General features: G+C 39.5%; 3 protein-coding genes across 8 annotated transcripts in view; 1 reads left to right on the plus strand and 2 right to left on the minus strand.

Moving 5' to 3' along the window:
* The window catches only part of drp2 (dystrophin related protein 2), a 133,962-nt gene extending 133,533 nt beyond the window's left edge, over window positions 1-429 (plus strand). For all 5 annotated transcript variants that reach the window (XM_016477066.1, XM_016477067.1, XM_016477068.1 and 2 more), the window contains one exon: window positions 83-429. The gene's annotated coding sequence lies outside the window, so the exon portion shown is untranslated. The remainder of the gene's footprint in view (window positions 1-82) is intronic.
* A 1,656-nt stretch (window positions 430-2,085) lies between these two features.
* On the minus strand, window positions 2,086-13,719 carry LOC107680957 (aryl-hydrocarbon-interacting protein-like 1). The gene is made up of 8 exons (XM_016477052.1): window positions 13,408-13,719; window positions 12,651-12,830; window positions 11,931-12,119; window positions 11,491-11,667; window positions 11,231-11,372; window positions 7,839-8,383; window positions 6,846-6,987; window positions 2,086-5,068 (listed from the first exon to the last, which is right to left on the minus strand). The coding sequence occupies exons 1-8, from the start codon at window positions 13,501-13,503 to the stop codon at window positions 4,359-4,361; spliced, it is 2,181 nt and encodes a 726-aa protein (XP_016332538.1). The 5' UTR covers window positions 13,504-13,719; the 3' UTR covers window positions 2,086-4,358.
* A 294-nt stretch (window positions 13,720-14,013) lies between these two features.
* The window catches only part of LOC107680958 (transcription initiation factor TFIID subunit 7-like), an 8,052-nt gene continuing 2,162 nt past the window's right edge, over window positions 14,014-19,903 (minus strand). Inside the window, exons 2-12 of one of the 2 annotated variants that reach the window (XM_016477053.1) lie at window positions 19,480-19,558; window positions 19,251-19,325; window positions 19,019-19,081; window positions 18,738-18,861; window positions 18,566-18,621; window positions 18,060-18,132; window positions 17,609-17,719; window positions 17,341-17,535; window positions 15,666-15,778; window positions 15,081-15,140; window positions 14,014-14,249 (exon numbers count right to left, since the gene is read on the minus strand). In XM_016477053.1, the coding sequence (XP_016332539.1) occupies window positions 14,205-14,249; window positions 15,081-15,140; window positions 15,666-15,778; window positions 17,341-17,535; window positions 17,609-17,719; window positions 18,060-18,132; window positions 18,566-18,621; window positions 18,738-18,861; window positions 19,019-19,081; window positions 19,251-19,325; window positions 19,480-19,482 (918 nt within the window). In that variant the 5' untranslated portion in view covers window positions 19,483-19,558 and the 3' untranslated portion in view covers window positions 14,014-14,204. Of the gene's footprint in view, window positions 14,250-15,080; window positions 15,141-15,665; window positions 15,779-17,340; window positions 17,536-17,608; window positions 17,720-18,059; window positions 18,133-18,565; window positions 18,622-18,737; window positions 18,862-19,018; window positions 19,082-19,250; window positions 19,326-19,479; window positions 19,559-19,780; window positions 19,816-19,903 lie in introns of those variants that run through there. The other variant, XM_016477054.1, reaches the window with a different exon arrangement.

Consider the following 19,903-nt stretch of genomic DNA (forward strand, 5'->3'; position numbering starts at 1 on the left):
AAAACTTTTTTGATCTTTGCATTTGATGTTTCAGCTTTCTATTGATCTGTCTAGATGATAACAGCCTTCTTAAAATTTTCAGGCGTCGTATTGCTCATCTTATTGTGGGCAGGGTCTTGAGAATGCAGGGCTGGCGAATCCATGGACAGACGAGGCGGCAGCGAGAAGAGTTTCAAGACAACCTTCTCAGCCTGCGGCCATTTGCCAATCCCAAAGAGCTGTGGGATATCTGAGTGCTAACTAAACAAACTAAGGTTTACATGGTGCCAAAGGCCTGCACTGATCCGGACACTGTGCTAATCCGTGTCGTAATGCAAAGTGTGTGGCTTCGTCAGTACAGCACAAGAACCACAAACAGGACTTACACCAGGGATCCTCAAATCTGGCCCACGAGATCCACTTTCCTGCAGAGTTTAGCTCTAACCCTAATCAAACACATCTGAGCATACTAATCAATTTCTTCAGGATCATTAGAAAATCACAGGTAGGTGAGTTTGATCAGGGTTGGAGCTAAACACCGCAGCGCAGTGGCCCTCCAGGGCAAGATTTGAGGAACCCTGACTTACACCATGCAGAAGTGGGATCTCACCTTGGGTATCCCTGTGCCAGCAACCTCTCTGTGTGTAAGTTTTTTTTTTTCCATTTTGAAAATGGTTTACTATTTTCTGTGACTCACTCATGCACATAAATACAAATATACACATATACCGATGGTAAGTCATGCTTGGCAATGCGTGGCCCTTGTTCTGTGAAGCAGAAAAGAGCAGATTCCCCTGAACTGTCGGGACACACAGCAAGCTTATTTACACTGTAAGGACGACACGTCTTCATTTATTTATATGCCAAAGTGCCCATGAGCATTATGCTCCTGCCCTGATATTCTTTCTCTCTTTCAAATAATAAATGAAAGAGAAAATACACAGACACACACTGCAAAAATAATTTTCTTGATCAGTATTTTTGCCTTGTTTTAATCACAAATATATAAACATCTTTCAAATAACATTCAAATGTTTGGGCCAGGAAGATATTTTTTTCTTTTGGAATTTCTGTTCATCAAATAATCAACTAATTATTAAACAGCACCAATGTTTAATAATAATTATTAAACAGAACTGATAATAAGAAACGTGTCTTGAACACTAAATATGCATATTAGAATGATTTCTGAAGGATCATGTGACAATGAAGACTGGAGTAATAGCTGCTGAAAATTCAGTGTTGTCAACACAGGAATAAATACATTTTTAAATAAACAGTTATGTTAGTTTGTAATAATATTTTACAGTTACTGTTTTTTAAATAAATGCAGCCATGGTGAGGATAAGAGACGTCTTTAAAAAAAACATCGAAAACATCTTACCAACTCCAAACTCCTCAAAGCGAGAGTGTATTATGAGAGAGTATTATGTAACAGAGAACAGCTTATTTTTCCTAATTAAACTGGCAAAAAAAAAAAAATCTTTATTTAAAAATATGCCTGTTTTGTTTTTAAAAACTGAAGTGAGTTTAAATTATTTTCTGTGGTAACAGACATTATGCAATGAATGTTGACAATTGAGCACAACATTTATTGAACCCAAACCATTTCTAACTAAATGTAGTGAGATTTATGCTTAAATCAAGGAGGGAAAAACTTCATTAAAAATGTATTGACTGAGATCACATCTAATCCTAAAATTGCTTCTCAGATAAATGTATCTTGTTTTTAAGGATGTTTAGATATTTCTTTGGATAACATGACAAAACCTTGATTAATAAATATATTTTTTTTGCAGTGTAGCCACTCGTACAGAAAGGATCTATTGAGGAGATGAGCAGATTTCTCAGCTGCTGGTTTTCCAGTCACAACGGAAAAGGTCTTTCAGGAATGAAGATTTGTAGTGTTGTTTTGTTGTCAGAGCACTCGCCGTTAAATTACAGCTGTCCAGCGTGGCATGAACAAGAAAGTAGATACCCAAGGAGACGAGTCAATGCCAGGTTCGGCCCTTTTCACTTTGGCTTGGGAAGGTCTTTTACACTCATTTTAAACCCAGCATAGCTCTTATTATGCCTTAAGACTTCAAAGCTCCCACTTATTTTTTTTTCTAAAGAATACCAGCCTTACATCTCACTGTCTTATTGTCGTCTTCCTGATGTAAGTATTTTGTTTACCAAATGCTGTTCTCCAGATCTCAGCATTTCCAAAATCTAAGGAAGAAAATGAAAGTGAGTGTGTGGAAGGATTATTTTACATTATGCCGAGGGAGGAGGACGGCAAATGGATCACGCTCTTTGTAAACAGAGAAAAAAGGCTTTTTTTGTGGAGTGATTTACTGTGGGGTGTCAGATTTATATGAGCAGAGAAGATGCTGGGGGTGTAGTGACTAGAAAAGAGAAAAAGATAGTGAGCGGGAAGAGATACGGCGTGAAGGAAAGACTGCAAATGGGAAAGAGAAAAGTGTGTAAATATTCACGGTGATGGGTTGTGGCACTGCAGCCCCTGCAAACAGGAATGAGGTTATTGCAGCTGAGAGAGCAAGAGATGTTCTCCATTTGTTTTGGCAAGCATGTTGGAAGTATAGCGATTCCTCGCTCTCCCCTTCTCCATAAAAACACAAAGTGACCCCTGTTGCACTGTAGGTTTTTTGCTTGAATCTCACTGTGGCATCGCCGGCTTTCTTTCGCACGCATTGTGATCTCATTTTACATCACAGTGGTGAGCTGTCTGTTTGTTTTGATGCAGTTGCTAAGGAAAGGTCCCCAAGGACACGGCGCTGCAGGTTGGTCTCTAGAAAGGTGGGGTGACTTCATAATGGAGGAGATACAAATAAGCATGTGGAGGAAGAGAGAGAGAGGGAAACTCGGGTCCCCTCCGCCCCATATGCCTGCCTTTGTTTAACTTGCATGGCTCCTCATTAAGGTCAACATCTGGTGTTCTATCCACAGTGACACCCATTTATCATTCCAGTGCTTCTTCGGAGACAAAAGCACCTCACACATACAAACGCACACATTGAAGTATGCGCATTGCGATTCGGTTTCTTTCTCCAGCTCCCTCTCTATTCCATGCCAAACAGTCTCAACTAATTCAGGACTGTGAATGTGTGGATTGTCTGAAGTAATTTCAACACTTTTTTCCCAGTACAATATCCAAACATCCTTAAAACAAGATACATTTAGTAAATTTAATATTATGACTTGTTTTCAGAGATAGACCTATACTTTACAATTAAGTTCATTTTTTTTACCCAATCTTATCTGAAAGCATATTTTACATCTTAAGTAAAATGGCTAAAATGTGAAGAAATTTGAAAAAACGATTCAATATATTATCTGAAAAGAAGTAATAAAATCATACAAAATTGTTTTTCAAATAAATGAATCATGTTTTAAGTATATTTAGATATTTTTAATAGAAAGCAAGACAAAATGCTGATTAAGAAAATGACTTTTAAGCCTGTAGAAAGGGAGATGATTTATTAAACATTTTTGCAAATTATGATATGTAGAGCTTCAACATGGTAGCAAATCATGTAGCATTATGTAATACATGGAAATTCTTCTATATGCATACCATTTGCAAAATATAATAATTCTCAATTCTGGCATATACTGTATGTATATCTATTATTCCTTAATATGATCTTTTTAACTCATAATTGCTCCCTTGTCTACTTTTAGAAAATGAGATGTGCTGAATTTGTGGGATGTGTTAAATTACAGAAGGAAATATTTTGTGGATTTGACAGCATTGCTAAGGGCTGCCTGAGCTATATTTAGCCATCTGCCTCATTAACAAATACACTCATTATTTTTGTTTGTATGTAGCAGACCTTTGTGTCACGACCCCAATATGTCTCTGGCTTTGCAGGCTTGTTTGTAATATTGAACTACACAACTGGGCATTTACTGGTTTAACCTCTGAACCTGTGGCATCGCCATTACACACCATGACATGTTGTGTTGTTTTCAGGTCAAATGACCTGAATACAAATACTACGTTTTATTTGTGTCCCTGCAATATATGCGTTGTGTTTTTTTTATGTTTTGATTTTCATGTGCAATGCAGTTTTATTTTTAATTATTAACACCATAATTAATGTCTTAGTTTTTTGTTTTTCGTGTTTTTAATCTGTACAAAATGTGAAAGGAAGGCGTTTTAAAAATGAACGAGTTACTGGCTGCTTTCTACTCATTGTGTACAAAGAAATAAATTTTTATTTGTTATACACCTTGTCTGGTTTGTATTTTTTTTCAGATGATGGCATTTCATCTGTTTCTTTTTCTGTTTGCATTTAATATTTTTGGTGAATTTCTCAGGTTTTGCAGGTGATGCTCCTGTTGGTTCCTCAACATTTGTCTTCTCCATCTTAAATTCAGTAGCTTTCCTCTGTTTCATCATGTCCAGTCGTGTCCGTCAGTCTTTCTTCCCTTGATGCTCCACTGCTTGCATCTTTGTCTGGCTTTGCACGAGATTCTTGTTTTTCATCTGTGATCTCATCCTGGCCATCATTTTTCTTTGTAATGTCATTGGTCAGTAGAGTTTCAGTGGCCCCGCTATCTGTCTGTGATCTCTGTGTACTATCTCCCAGCACATTGCTTTGGACTGAATACCTGTCTTTACCTACAGCCGCAGGTTTTTCTTTTGCTTCTTTCAGGTTCAGAAATCTCTCGTCCTTTTTGTTCTCGCAGTTTTTCTTCTCATCCTGTCCTTCATCTTTATTACCTGCTTTGACACTGCAGCTCTCCTCTGATTTGTCACCGCAGCCAGATCTTGCCAGTTGTCCTTCATCGTTCCTTCCCAACATTTTACTCTCATCCGCCCATGTCACTCCTTTCTTCATCTTCTTTCCTCTCTTGGTCTGCGCCTTCTTTTCCCACTTCTCCTGAGTGCTTGTCCAGTAGTTTTTGTTTTCATTGACACACTTCACTCTTATGTTCTCACCCATCTTCTTAATCTCCTGTTTGACGATGGGTTTGAATCTGGGATCCAGTTGCATGACCATATTGAAATCCCTGTGGGCCTCGTCTTCGTTACATAATGCGGCGTGAGCTTGGGCCCGCTGGTACACAGCTTTCATATTGTCTGTGGTGGAGATGAAAGTGAGAGAGTGAAGACTAGGTCTTGCCACATTGCATTGGCTTCCTGATAAATAATTCATTCAAAAGTAAACAACAGTTTTCACTCTTTACATAGGGGGCTGGATGGAGATACCAGGGAATAACTCAATATATGGAGAATTATGCAATTGGTTCAACTTCCTGGATCCACTGACAAAGTGAAGCATTGAGATGTGGCCGCTAAAGGAAGAGTGTAGTAAATGCTAACTGACATAGCCCAAGGCTGTTTTTACTACAGGCAATAATGGAGCAATTGGCCGGCTCGCATTGGGTGGTTTGGGTGGCATTTCAGTCACTCTTAACACACCTCACACCACAGGACAATCTGATAAGATAATCTTTAGAACCACCAAGATAATCGGGACATTACCTAGGATTGTCGGAAGGGGAGAAATCGGCCCAAAATCAGCCCGATTATCTTGTGGTGTGTACCCAGCATAAACTAAATTAAACACACCTGAACAAGCTAATCAAGGACTTTAGGATCACTAGAAACTTCCAGGCAGGTATATTGGAGCAAAAGTGTACAGGACTGGAACGTAGACTTCCAGGAGTAGAATTGGACACTCCTGGTCAATGTCTATTTCTGCAGTAAATGAGTGTATAAGCTCACCTTTATGTTTCTTCAGCAGTTTAGAGTTGAGATCCACCACTTCTAGGTATTCCCCAAGCTCCAGCTTACACTGACTGAGGTTTAGACAGAGTGGCAGACGGACTTTCTCTAGAGATTCCCAGTCTTCTCCTTTATGTTCCACCTCAAAAACACACAGAGGGATGTATATGGCTTAGTGAGCACTGAGTTGCTGATTCCCCATGGGATTTTTTTTTAAGCTTCCCTGTCGTTCCTGCAAAGCAGTTTTTGGATCCCATTGTACATCTCCTCTGGGATACGAGAAGGTATGTATTTACTATATTTTATATGTTCTGAGGAAAATGTGAGTGGTTGTGTGGTTGATAAGGTGTTTTGAATATGGGTATTTTTGATACTGTAGTGTTTTGTGTGGGTGTTTAGTCCATGTCTCTATTGTCTTTCATATGGTTCAGGTCACTCCATCAAATTCGAAAGTCTGATGAAAAGTGACCGTACACTTCTAAACAAGCCACATGATTTGAGACCATTCATGACAGTAACTCAGAATTAATACTCATAAGCAAGGGTTTGTTCAAATTCCCAGCCTTATGTTTACGCATTAGTAACAGTGATGCTTGCCATTAGATGGTATCACTTGGCCATAAGAATGATCTAAAATGTGCAAACAAAATATAACCTTTTTCAGCTTGGCTCATGAATATTCTTCAGACAGTTTTACATTTGCCCAGTAGTTCTCAGATAAGTGGACACTAGCTGTTTTGGATTACCACTATCACTTGCACTCTCAGTGTAATACTGAATTAAGAGGCTTCTTCATGGTTTTAAATCCCACTTTTTATGTGGCTCGCTACAATTTCAAATCACAGCTCCTGATATATTATGCTTTTTTTTTTTTTTTAAATGGAGGGGCTTGTCCTCAGTGCCTTCTATAGCTGCCCAAAATCAGCCCGATTATCTTGTGGTGTGTACCCAGCATAAACTAAATTAAACACACCTGAACAAGCTAATCAAGGACTTTAGGATCACTAGAAACTTCCAGGCAGGTATATTGGAGCAAAAGTGTACAGGACTGGAACGTAGACTTCCAGGAGTAGAATTGGACACTCCTGGTCAATGTCTATTTCTGCAGTAAATGAGTGTATAAGCTCACCTTTATGTTTCTTCAGCAGTTTAGAGTTGAGATCCACCACTTCTAGGTATTCCCCAAGCTCCAGCTTACACTGACTGAGGTTTAGACAGAGTGGCAGACGGACTTTCTCTAGAGATTCCCAGTCTTCTCCTTTATGTTCCACCTCAAAAACACACAGAGGGATGTATATGGCTTAGTGAGCACTGAGTTGCTGATTCCCCATGGGATTTTTTTTTAAGCTTCCCTGTCGTTCCTGCAAAGCAGTTTTTGGATCCCATTGTACATCTCCTCTGGGATACGAGAAGGTATGTATTTACTATATTTTATATGTTCTGAGGAAAATGTGAGTGGTTGTGTGGTTGATAAGGTGTTTTGAATATGGGTATTTTTGATACTGTAGTGTTTTGTGTGGGTGTTTAGTCCATGTCTCTATTGTCTTTCATATGGTTCAGGTCACTCCATCAAATTCGAAAGTCTGATGAAAAGTGACCGTACACTTCTAAACAAGCCACATGATTTGAGACCATTCATGACAGTAACTCAGAATTAATACTCATAAGCAAGGGTTTGTTCAAATTCCCAGCCTTATGTTTACGCATTAGTAACAGTGATGCTTGCCATTAGATGGTATCACTTGGCCATAAGAATGATCTAAAATGTGCAAACAAAATATAACCTTTTTCAGCTTGGCTCATGAATATTCTTCAGACAGTTTTACATTTGCCCAGTAGTTCTCAGATAAGTGGACACTAGCTGTTTTGGATTACCACTATCACTTGCACTCTCAGTGTAATACTGAATTAAGAGGCTTCTTCATGGTTTTAAATCCCACTTTTTATGTGGCTCGCTACAATTTCAAATCACAGCTCCTGATATATTATGCTTTTTTTTTTTTTTTAAATGGAGGGGCTTGTCCTCAGTGCCTTCTATAGCTATCAAGTATATAACAAACAAGGAATGCACTGATGATCTCTACAATTAATCCTATACTGTATTTTCATTCGGCAAGCTCACCTTAGTTTGGAGATGGTCAACATACTCCAGAGCCTCCTTGAACTTAGCAGTTGCCTCAGTGTATTTATGCTCTTTCACATTGAAATTGCCTTCGTCTTGGAGCAGCATAATTAGCCGTAGCATCTGCTGCCAGTCCTTGCCCTCGGTCAGAGCTGTTATCCTGTGATTGGCCTCCGCTGCCGACTCTTCACTTTTGGTGTCATGCTTGTTTTCGTCTGCTACAGATGGATTCTTTCCCTCCTCAGCATCTTTGACCTCTTCAGGGGACTGAGAATGTTCCCCTCTGCTTTCCTCTTTTGCATCCATCTCAGAGATGTCCTCCTTCTCTGGTTCCTTTTCTCTGTCTTCCAGGATCTTCCAGTACCTTTCTTTATCCTCCCAGTATTTTTCTTTCATTCTCTCAGAGAGAAGATTGAGTTCTGTTTGCACCAATCGAGACAGTGTGATGTCTAGGTTGGCCACCATCTGGAAGTCTCTCCTGGCCTCCCTCTTGCTCCACACAGCCGCATAGGCCTTCGCTCGCTTGTAGTAGGCCTTGACACAGTCTGGAAAAGATCAATAATGGGACTGTAATTTAATTTTACTTACTGAGGCTGCATTGTCTTTCTGAACGTTGTGTATGTGCATTCATATCCATTTATTATCTTAAAAAGTGCTGTATTTTGCTTTCATACCATTAAAAAAGGAACCTTGCTACACATACACTGTTGATTTAGCCCAAGTCGGACACCAAGTACACACACCTAATCTTTGCTCTGAGTGGGCTCAAGCGCCTGGTTAAGATTCCCCATTGATGGTTCACCCTCTCTTTCATTTGATCATGCTCTTTACTAAATCTTTCACTCTGCCAACATTTAAACAGACTTCCCCCAGCCAACGCCAGCCTCTGGCAAAAACAGCAGATTCTGTGAGCACATTTCTAAAGGATGTGCTCCCCAGGTGACACACGAGAGAAATGTTAAAGAGAGCAAGGTTGGAAGATTTGAACCAAAACAGACAACAAGGTGTAGGTGACACATGGGGCACGGCAGAATGAAATGAATAGCTAGAATTAGAGGGGATGGGGAAATGGGAGAAAGTGTCCTCAAAAAGTGGAACTGCAGGAGGCCGAAGTCACTCTGCCGGCTGCATATGCATAAGGCTCATTAGGAGAGCTACCCACACTGCCTCTGGAGCCACCGCGAGAGACGATACATCTGTCACTTCACATGCTTCAAGAGGGCTTACACAGACCAACTCCTGTCCCTACTCCTCATGCAGCCAGCCAAGCTTAAACGAACCAAAACCACCGAGGACGAAGATTACTATGCATGCTGCCAAGTGTAATTATGAATGTGAATGCAACTGGATTATTTATGATACTCAAAAAGCAAAGGGCTAATTCTCATGGTGATCAGTAGCTAATGTTATAGGGAATAGGGTATGTTCATACCTCAACTTAAATGCACAGGTTTTCATTGTCTGTGGATCCAGTGACTTTTATGAGTTTATGTTTGATTTCCTGTTAGTAATGTATTACAGAATTTAATGTATGGTTAATTTTATTTAATTAAAAAGAGTGATGCAGGAAGGAGTCCTAAAAACGGGAAACAACTTAGTCAGTGGGTTATGCTTAAATGCCTGAAATAAGGTTTGTGGTTAACACAAGATGTATTCGTGTTTTGTTCTATGACAATTTATTCTATGCTATGATTTTTAAGCTTTTACATGTCTTGATAAAAGCGGTTGCTAACAAGTGGCTAAATGGGACAGCAGAGGTTGTTGGGGATATTAAACGTCATCTACTCACTATCAGTTTTTACTGCCTTGTTGTGTATGTACTTATGGTCTTGCAAACAACTCTAACTCAAACATTCCAACTTAAATAAATGCTGAAAGAGTTTCCAGAAGCTTATTGTTGGTGTAGTTCTTTTATGGCCTAAGTTAAGATTTTTACTTATGGTAATTGCATTTAAGCTTCCAAATTCATAAAAATTGTGTTCATTTGTGAAGATTATTTTGATGAACATAACATGTAAAGGCCCGTTCACACCAAGAATGACAACTATAAATTTAACTATATTAGCGCCAACACCAGCAGATGATATTGTCTGTTTATTCTAAGTGCATGCTCGTTTGCCGCTTTAAAGGAATAGTTCACCCAAAAATGAAAATTGTCATTAATTACTCACCCTGATGTCATTCCAAACCCGTAAGACCTTCGTTCATCTTCGGAACATAAATTAAGATATTTTTGATGAAATCCGAGAGCTTTTTGACCCTCTATAGACAGCAAGGGTCCTAACACGTTCAAGGCCCAGAAAGGTACCAAGAACATCGACAAAATAGTCCATGTGACATCAGTGGTTCAACCGTAATTTTATAAAGCTACGAGAATACTTTTTGTGTGCAAAAAAAAGGACTTTATTCAACAATTCCAAAGGTGTTACGGGTTTGGAACGACATGAGGGTGAGTAATTATTGACAGAACTTTCATTGTTTGGTGAACTATCCCTTTAAATTGTCGAACTTGTTACAGCAGGACTGATTCTGATTGGGTGTCAATGTTTTTTTTTTTTTTCATGAAGACTGAAAAAATTGTTCTGAAAAGTGATTCCAACAATATTGTTTCTCTGTTCATTTATCATTATAGCTGTGGTGTGGATTTTTAGAACTATATCTTTATCGTTATCTTTATAGTTATTGTCCTTGGTGTGAACATACCTTAAGAATCATGAAGTTTTATTGGTCATAGAGCTTATTTTCTGCAATAATCCAAAAACTGGATTACTGGCTTTTTGTCAAGTGTGATGCTAATTTACAGGTTGGCCTACAAAAATGTGACCCTGGACCACAAAACCAGTCTTAAGTCGCTGGGGTATATTTGTAGCAATAGCCAAAAATACATTATATGGGTCAAAATGATAGATTTTTCTTTTATGCCAAAAATCATTAGGATATTAAGTAAAGATCATGTTCCATGAAGATATTTAGTAAATTTCCTACTGTAAATATATCAAAACTTAATTTTTGATTAGTAATATGCATTGCTAAGAACTTCATTTGGACAACTTTAAAGGTGATTTTCTCAATATTTTGATTTTTTTGCACCCTCAGATTCCAGATTTTCAAATAGTTGTATCTCGGCCAAATATTGTCCTATCCTAACAAACCATACATCAATGGAAAGCTTATTTATCTCAATTTCGAAAATTTTACACATTACACTTATGGTTTTGTGGTCCAGGGTCACAAATATGGTTTCCCTGCAGCACTCTCTATATAGGACTACTTTTTAATGGCTGTCAATGGTAAAAGACAGTGTAGTTACAGCATCTACCAACAGGGGCGAACTGGGTCATGCTAACAAGCAAAACCTCAACCATTTGGTTTATGCTAATAAGACGGCCTACCTTTGTGTTTGTCCAGGAGCTCTGTTGTATGTTCTATGACTTCATAATATTCCTCCAGCTCTAACATGCACTGGCAGTAGTTCAGTACAAGAGGAATGATAAGCCTGTCCAGATTAATGTAGTCTTCATCTCCAGGCATCTCCTACAGAGGAAGGAAAACAAACTCAGGTGCACTCATCGATGTCTGAATGTCTGAATGTTTCTTATTAGTTTCTTCACAGCCCCCTAATAACCTCCATGTCATTTTGTTTTTCCTTTACCCTGGATTGGACTGTTCGCAGCAGAACCACAGCCTCCTGGTACTTTTCTGCAGCTTCACGGAACCGACCCTGCTTGACCAGAGCGTTGCCCAAAAGATGTAGCGAGGGCACGACCTTTAGCTTCTCATCCTTCTCCATCATCCAAGACTCCCGCTGGTAAGAGAACGGGTCGCCCACCTGAGGTAGACAGAGAATTGGAGCGTGCTTGTCTCACTTGGTTGAGGATTGAAAACATGGTCTGAGAATTGGGAACAACATTTCTTTCCTGGCGTGTAGCACTTGATTGTGTAACATTCTTTTACGCTCTGTTTGGGTTGCAGCGAGAAATCTGTTGGAGGTGGAGGAGTCGAACTAGAATGAGTGTATGAGAGTGTTGTTGTGCAAGGGTGCGTGCATGTATTTGCTTGTTTTCTTGCACTGTGTGAATACACCTGACCCACCGAGATTAGTTCCACGATGAAGATTAAAGGCTGAGGTGTCCTCATTAGCTCATCAAGCTCTGGAAAGCCTGTCGAATGGTAGTGAAACAAGTTTCCCATGCCACACGTGTGTTTTTGGCCCTCTAGAGGGTCCTTTCCCTGAGCAGCCAGTCGTATCCCTTTTGACACCATGGGATAAAGACCTGTGTGCTGCATAAAAAAATAAAAATAAAATAACATCACATGCCAGTGTTTCCTACAGAATTACCTAAGATTTATTTGCTTGTTTTTGCTTGTAGACTCTAGGAGAACCCGAAATATATTTTCTTTTTGCATTTATTTTGTGGTACATATTGTTTTAACGGCACCACATTCAATATATGTGGCAAACTCACAATTTCTTGATTTCTTTTGCCGTGGTGCTTGATGCAGTAGCGGGAAGCAACTTATTTCTACATCAATCATCTAACCTGAATCTTTAGTCTCATTTGACTTGCAGAATGGATTATTAATTTCCTTGTATTTTGTTTTGTATTTGAGTATTTAGAGAAAACAGCAAATGTGAATGTTTACAGAAAATGTAGGAAGCAACCAAAGGTGAATAATACATCAGACACATTCTCCTCCATTCTTATGTGAGGATTAATTAAGATCCAATTGAAGCGGATGTGATTATACCTATAGAAAGGGAAAAACAGTGGGAGGCACAACAAGAGGTTTAGTTTGATTTCAAAGACTTACAATAGCATCACACCAAAACTCCGCCACCTCTCCAATCCTCATGGAGGTTAACAGCACCGCCCACACCTCCATTTTGAACATCTTCCCCACGAAAATCTCTGTGGGATGCTTATTTTTGCGACTGTCGCCAATCACTGTTCTTTCAAAGTTGTCCAACAGAGTCTGAAAGTGGAACACCAGCTTTGTGGGTAGGAAGGCAGAGGAAAAAAAAGAGAATAAGAACAGGATTAAGAAAGAGCTGAGATATTTGTCCTGCTTAGTACACCATGCACATCTTGTAATTTGCTACTCTGTATGGGTTTATATGTGTTTGGGAGAGAAATGCAGGGTTTTTAAGTCAGAATGTATTTCTCCTCATGCCATCCTAATAGCTTCATTGTCCAATTTTACCTTCATTATAAGACATTTAAATGTATGTTTTTTTTAAGCATGCTGAAACAGACACCTTGATGGAATAGAACACAGAGTGAATACAGAGCACAGCTGGTAAATGGAGAGATGAATGTTGGCATTGTCGTGGAAAATGTTTGTCATCCTCTCCAGGCTGAGGGCCATATGGCTGGACAAGTAGGGGGGGAAAAAGTCACCTGGCACAGATACGCCGCTGTCCAAAACGATAGGATGCCAAACTTCTGTGCAATTATATGCACCAAACCTTTTTATCATCAGTAGAATCAAACTACAAATGGTTAGACAAGAACCCATCCAAACAAACGTCCACTCAAAAGCGCTATCCAGGACCATATATACACCTTACCTTGGTTCCCTTCGGAAAATGCGGCAATGGTCCTTGACCTCCATGCAAAATATTATTTTTTACTCCAGGATGGCCAAGCAAATACGCCTCCTGCATTTTAAACTCTTTAGAAGAGTATTTCTTTTTTAAAACAGTCCTGATGTCCTGTAGCCTGTGAGAGCTGGTCCTTGGCAGTGTTAATTAGCAAGCTGAGGAAGGGAGACAAATCACACCCTGCAGCCCAATGCTGCCTGACTGCTTTCTGACAGATGGCTGGATTACCAGGTTGAGGATAGCCACTTTAATCTGCTTTGGCTAATCCTTCAACCCCCTGAATCTTCAATATAATCCCCTGTAAGAAGTGAAGGGATGGGTGACCAGAGAGCGGAACTCAAGAGTATGGAGACAGTCGAGATCATTCTGGAAGGCAATAGAGTTCAGTAATCCCAGAAAGAGTTTGCTAGTATAATTCAGTGGGATCTGCAGACAGAATCATCTAGAAGTCTCTAGTATGATTTTCCAGTTTGTTGACCACCATAATGGGAGTAGCTTCCAAATTTGCAGACTTACTGAGCAGAAGAAATATGCTAACAAAACCATATATGATTTTATTTAAAAAACTGCCGTTAACTAAAGGTTTATAGACACAAATTCACAAAAAGTACAAATACACAATCTTGCATGAGATGAAACTTGTGTGATGAGCACAAGTATGTTGACACTTTTTTTGTTCAAATTTAGCTAATACATGCAGTAAAGTCGGTAATGTGTTCAGCAGTCGCCTCTGCAGTATTGCAGTATCTTGGTAATCGTGGGCATCACTTCTCGATCAGGGAGTCCAGCTGCTCTTGAAGGGAGGCCAGCTGTTGAAACAGAATAGCAGTGATGGATGGCTAGCAGTAGGGGTATAATTGAAGGCTAAGTGCAATATGTTCAACAACACCTCCAACGTTGTTACTTTTTTCCATCAAGCCATTTGTCAGTTTAGGCGTAAACAAACACTGACAGCAGAAACTGACATCGGCCAAGGGTTATGGTGAATCAGTAAAGCATGTATGTGTGTCTAGTTCTTTTACTCACCAATATTATATACAGAAATCTACTCTCACCAAGAGCAATGGGAATATGTGGAATTAAGTCATGGATTTGACATCTTACATGCATTAGGGGAATTAATAATCATTAGATTCCAATTAAAAAGCTCTCAATTCTATTTGATTTGATTACAATTCATCTGGGCATATTTTTACATTATAATATAGATTTTATCATACATATAAAATAGATCACTCTCAGCTATTGCTTTAAATTAAACTGGGAATAGATGCGTATATATGATAATCATGCCTTTTTTAAATAATTAATTAAAGGACAGACTCAAAAGAGTCATTTGTTTGTGAATTTGACTATGCTAGCTGTGCTGCATGTTTCTGATTCCCCAAAAAGAACTAGTTCATATGAATCATTTGTTCAGGAATCTGACTACACTGGTTGCACTGTATGTTTTTACTAAAAGGTCCAATTTATAAGAGTTATTTGTTTGTGAATCTAAATACACTGGTCAAAATGGCATGGAGTAAAAGGTCTTGGGAATTTAAAGAATGAATATTGAGATTTTTCAAATCATGATTAATTGGAAAAATATTTTTACCCAGTCCGAATGTATGCAGATTTTTGGGTTTGTATGCACTCACCTGTTCCATCTCTTGCTCTTCTTGATGAATCATACCATTCAAAAGGCCCAGGAAACGATCCTGTAATATGCAAAGAAGAGAGACAGAGAGAAAGAGACTTTATCTAGCTGACAGTAAGCTGTTTTGATGCTGGCCGTTTGTGAATGTCTTAACTGCTCGTACACACATGTATTTGATTTGTGACCCTGTGAATGGACCTCAGACATGTATGACCTTTCCTTGTCCCCTGTGACTGCAATAACCGTGGACAAATTTAGCCAGCATAGTGCACACAGGCCAACCGAAGTGACACTGTTAAACCACACGTCCAACCCCATTCCACAGTGTCTAAATCCTCCCATTGGAGCAGCTGCCAGAGCAATGAATTTTATGCTTTCTGTGAGCTATGTAAAAGCAGCTAAAGGCAGAAATGTAATATTTATGCCTTAAAAAGACAGAAAAAAACTTGCCTTCTTAGGTTTATTCAAGGCCATTTAAAGGGCTGTACTGCACAAAAACAGTGTCACCAAGGCTGTGTGATTACATGATGTACCGTGCCAGAAAAAGTAGCATGCTACATATTTAGTGCAGGTAAATGAAACCCACCCTCAGGGCTTGATTTTCCACCTCCATTATCAATTTCTCCTGTTCCTTCTTGCGGTTACGTGTGTCCTGAAGCTTGGCCTTCAAATTGTTGATCTGCACCTGATACTCCATTACTGCAGATCAAATAAGAGATTGTGAGATTGTGACAAGTTTAGTCATAGACCCAGGATGTCAAATTGAGCTCTCTTTTACCTTCAAGAGCTAGTTAATCTGCAAATGCTCATGTAATCAAAGGTCCCAATTATCTGTGAATCCTTCACACTCTAACTGTGCAACCCTTCAGGCTGCATAAATACTGAACACCACCTCTTACGTTCTGCACTCTCAGAGACAGAGAATTCTAAATACCTATTTCCATTGAGGGCATACACACAAAGATATCAAGAAAATGCCTTGTGAATTGTGGATAATATATAAAAAAATGAATGACATGGAATTTGAACATGCAGTACTTGACTTACAATATAACATATATACCAGTTATAATAGATGTGGTATTATTTGTCAAGAGAATATGACTTTTTTTCAAATCCAATTAAGCGACCTACCTAGATAGCATTTTAGGTATTGTTGGCACATTTCGCATGCGTCTATAAAACAGAGCTAGCATTTACACATAGTTTTTGTCTTTTAAGGACAATACCACTTTAAATTGGATTGAATTGGCATCTTATTACAGTCTATTGGAATAGAATTTTAGTTGACTAGAAAATGCAATATTAACCTTTCATACGGAAACAACAACACTCTTGAAAAGACATCTAACTTAAAGGGATAGTTCACCCAAAAATTTAAATTCTGTCATTAATTACTCAACCTCATGTCGTTCCACAAACACAAATGAAGATATTTTTGATGAATTCCGAGAGCCTTCTGACCCTCCCATAGACAGCAAGGATCCTAACAAGATCAAGGTCCAGAAACGTAGTAAGGACATCGTTAAAATAATCCATGTGACATCAGTAGTTCAACCGCGATTTTACAAAGCTACGAGAATACTTTTTGTGTGCAAAGAAAACAACAATAACGACTTTATTCAACAATTCCTCTCCTCCGCATCACCCTGGTGCCATTTTGGAGAGTATCACATACGTAAACAACATATGCAACGTACTGTATGTACGCGGATACGTATCCGCGTACATACGGTGTTTGCGTAATACTCTCAAAATGGCGCCATGGTGACACGGAGGATCTTCTGTCGTTGAAGATAAACAAAGGTCTTACAGGTTTGGAATGACATGAGGGTGAGTAATTAATGACAGAATTTTCATTTTTGGGTGAACTATCCCTTTAAGAAGGTAACCCTATAGCTAAACCTTTTGCTTTGAAGAGTAGGCTATGTGAACAAAACACATGGTGGCACAGCTCTGAACAGCATGGCTCATTTTTTCCCGGTCAAGTGCCAATGTGACGTTGAAGGCACGCTGCCAGTTGAGAGACAGAGGGTTGCGGGATGATGCCAAGGTCAGGCATGTCTGTATGGGTAAAGACACCACCAGACAACCGGTACACCCATCTGACCTAAATACCGCAGCAGGCTCATCATTCAAATGCTAATCTAGGTTGGCTGTTGTTTGTCTGCCGGTCTGCCTGCCTGTGATAAATTGGGCTTGAGCTGCTGTCCTGATGACGCACTGTAACTGATCATACAACCCGTGCACCACCATCCTACCGATCTGACTGTTGCGGTCATTCTCGTCTCTGCTTCCGTCTGTCTCGTTCAGTTTCTCGTGGAGCTGCCTGACCATGTAGTCTTCAGTGTCCATGATGTTAAGGTCGTCATCCTCGTGTCGGTCACCCTCCTCATCCTCATCCTCGCTGCTGCTACTGATGTCGTTGAAGATCTCGCGTAGCTCGTCATGTTGGACTAAATTAGAAGAAAACTTTACACAGGGAAAGATATAGCTATAAAAGGCAGTCAGACTTGTGAGATCATTCACCTGACGAGCCGTGACCCTTGTGTCCCGAGGTTCCAGGTGAAGACTCCAAGTTGGAGAGAGATAAGTTGTTGTCAGGTTCTTTGGCCTCATCCTCAGCAATCACCTCCCATCCTGACCACAGGGTCAAGGTTCATACATCAATAATCCCTTTTCATCCTCTGAGTTTTGGCACTAGGCCATTTTGCTGTTTGTTATATCACTGTGCTGCTGAGCTACACAAATTTATACGCGACTCGTGCCACTTTTTCCTGTAATGCTGAGCTTAACCGACTCTATTTCTTGCAAAGTTGCTCCATTTCATTTGTGAGCAAGTCTGCCACCTGGTGGCAAGGCTGAGTATGACAGAAATGCTCAATTCTACATTAGTAATGACATTTGCATCTAGATTTCTTTTGGCACTGGGATTGCGGCAACATGACAGGGGAAAACAAAAGCAAGAAATAAAGGATACGAACACTGACGGCTTCGGCGTCTGTGCTCAAGAGCCTCTTCACCTCCTTTTCCACATCAGGAGACTCGATGTACTGCAGGATAAATCAGGTTAGAATTCAGCCCCAAGGAACACGTTCTCAAAAACTGCATGCACGCATTCAGACGCACACATAGTACTAACAGTAGAGGCTGGCTGCACGCCAGAGAACACATTAGTCAATAGTCAATAGCTAGCTGCAACGTAGCTGAGATTTATTCAAGAGTCAGAGAGAAAAACCTGCCACTAACTCGGCTGCAGTCACTTCAATCAAAGGAAGAGCCAGATTGCTTTCCTGCATACCTTGGTGATAAATGAAGATGGAATGCTTTATTTATATGTAAATCGTAGCTTTTAGCATTAACTAATTTTCCTGCAAGAGTAAACATTTTTTCCCCCAACTAGGGATGATAAAGGATTGTAGAATCATCCGAAAAATCCAAGGAAAAACAACAACAGAGTGCTTGAAGAAAACCAAATGAGGTTACCTTCTTCTTTGCTGTCTTCCTGAACCGCCTCTTCCTTGTGTTCAGAGGAAGCGTAACTGGAAGGAGACAGATGTAATTGGATATAAAATGGGTTTAATCATTCTAGCACTGATAGGCTGTCTCTCCAAACCAATTACGGGGAAATTTCAGTATAGGAGTGGGAGATACTTACTGCCATGGTTCCAAACAAATTTCTTGTCTTTGTCCTTGTCTTTCTTTTTGCTTGTGGGGTCTGTAGTGCCTGTGGGCTCCTCTAGAGGGGGGTACAGGTCTCCATCCAGTGTGCATACCAGCATCTTAAACAGGAAGGCAGCGGAATTAACAGTGTTATGGCCTTGTAGATGTGCTGAAGCTCATTAAATGACTTGTCTCTGTTACCCAAGACTGCAAACGGTAAATTTAATTTAAGACTCTCTAAGAAACTTCTATCAACAGCTTCTATTAAAGTCTTACCTGACAGATATCAGCAGTCTTATAGAAGGTCTTTTTGTCAACCGTTTTTAATGACTCCAGGATGTGGTATTATTTGTCAAGAGAATATGACTTTTTTTCAAATCCAATTAAGCGACCTACCTAGATAGCATTTTAGGTATTGTTGGCACATTTCGCATGCGTCTATAAAACAGAGCTAACATTTACACATAGTTTTTGTCTTTTAAGGACAATACCACTTTAAATTGGTAATGCAGGGTAAATCCACTAATTTACATGCTAAAGGGACACGATCCACACGTACAATCAATCCCATGGCGACCATCGGCTAGGAATATGGTAACAAATTCCATGAGCAATATTTTTACACAAGAAATTGACAACATTCAGAGGCTTTTTAAAATGTAATGTGCTGACGTAAATGGAAAGTACTTCTTTGTTCAATGTAGTTCATCTGAATTTCTCACTTGCACAGTACTTACCATGTAACTCTATAGTAAGTCTGTCTTTCATGTTCATGCTGCTAGACTGGACGATCCGTCTGACTGTGGAGGCATACTCCTAAAAAACAATCCAGAAATAATTTTAATATGCTGATTCGGTGCTCAAGAAACATTTCTTCTTATTATAAATATTGAAAATAGTTGAGCTGCTTAATATTTTGTATGGAAACTTTAAATCAATGTATTGTATCCTTGCAGAATAAAGGTTTCAATTTCTTTAAAAAAATAATTAAATAAATAATCTTACTGACCCCAAACATTTAAAGAGTAGTGTATTTACCAAGCGGCAACCTCCCGCTCTCTCTCTTGAAGCCGACACGGAAGTGACTTAAACTGCAATTCATCAACTGGCCGCTAGACGCTGGCTGCAAAAGGGAGTCAATCCCATAGACTCCCCATGTTA

The sequence above is a fragment of the Sinocyclocheilus anshuiensis genome, unplaced genomic scaffold, assembly GCF_001515605.1.
Source record: "Sinocyclocheilus anshuiensis isolate Anshui unplaced genomic scaffold, SAMN03320099.WGS_v1.1 scaffold20, whole genome shotgun sequence".
Lineage (NCBI taxonomy): Eukaryota > Metazoa > Chordata > Actinopteri > Cypriniformes > Cyprinidae > Sinocyclocheilus > Sinocyclocheilus anshuiensis.

Coding starts and splice junctions, on each gene's coding strand:
- LOC107680957 (XM_016477052.1), bottom strand. CDS start 13,503: ATGCAGGAGGCGTATTTGCTTGGCCATCCTGGAGTAAAAAATAATATT. Junction 8,384..11,230: donor GCTCCTGGACAAACACAAAG/GTAGGCCGTCTT, acceptor GATCTTTTCCAG/ACTGTGTCAAGGCCTACTAC. Junction 6,988..7,838: donor TTGACCATCTCCAAACTAAG/GTGAGCTTGCCG, acceptor TGTGTTTTTGAG/GTGGAACATAAAGGAGAAGA.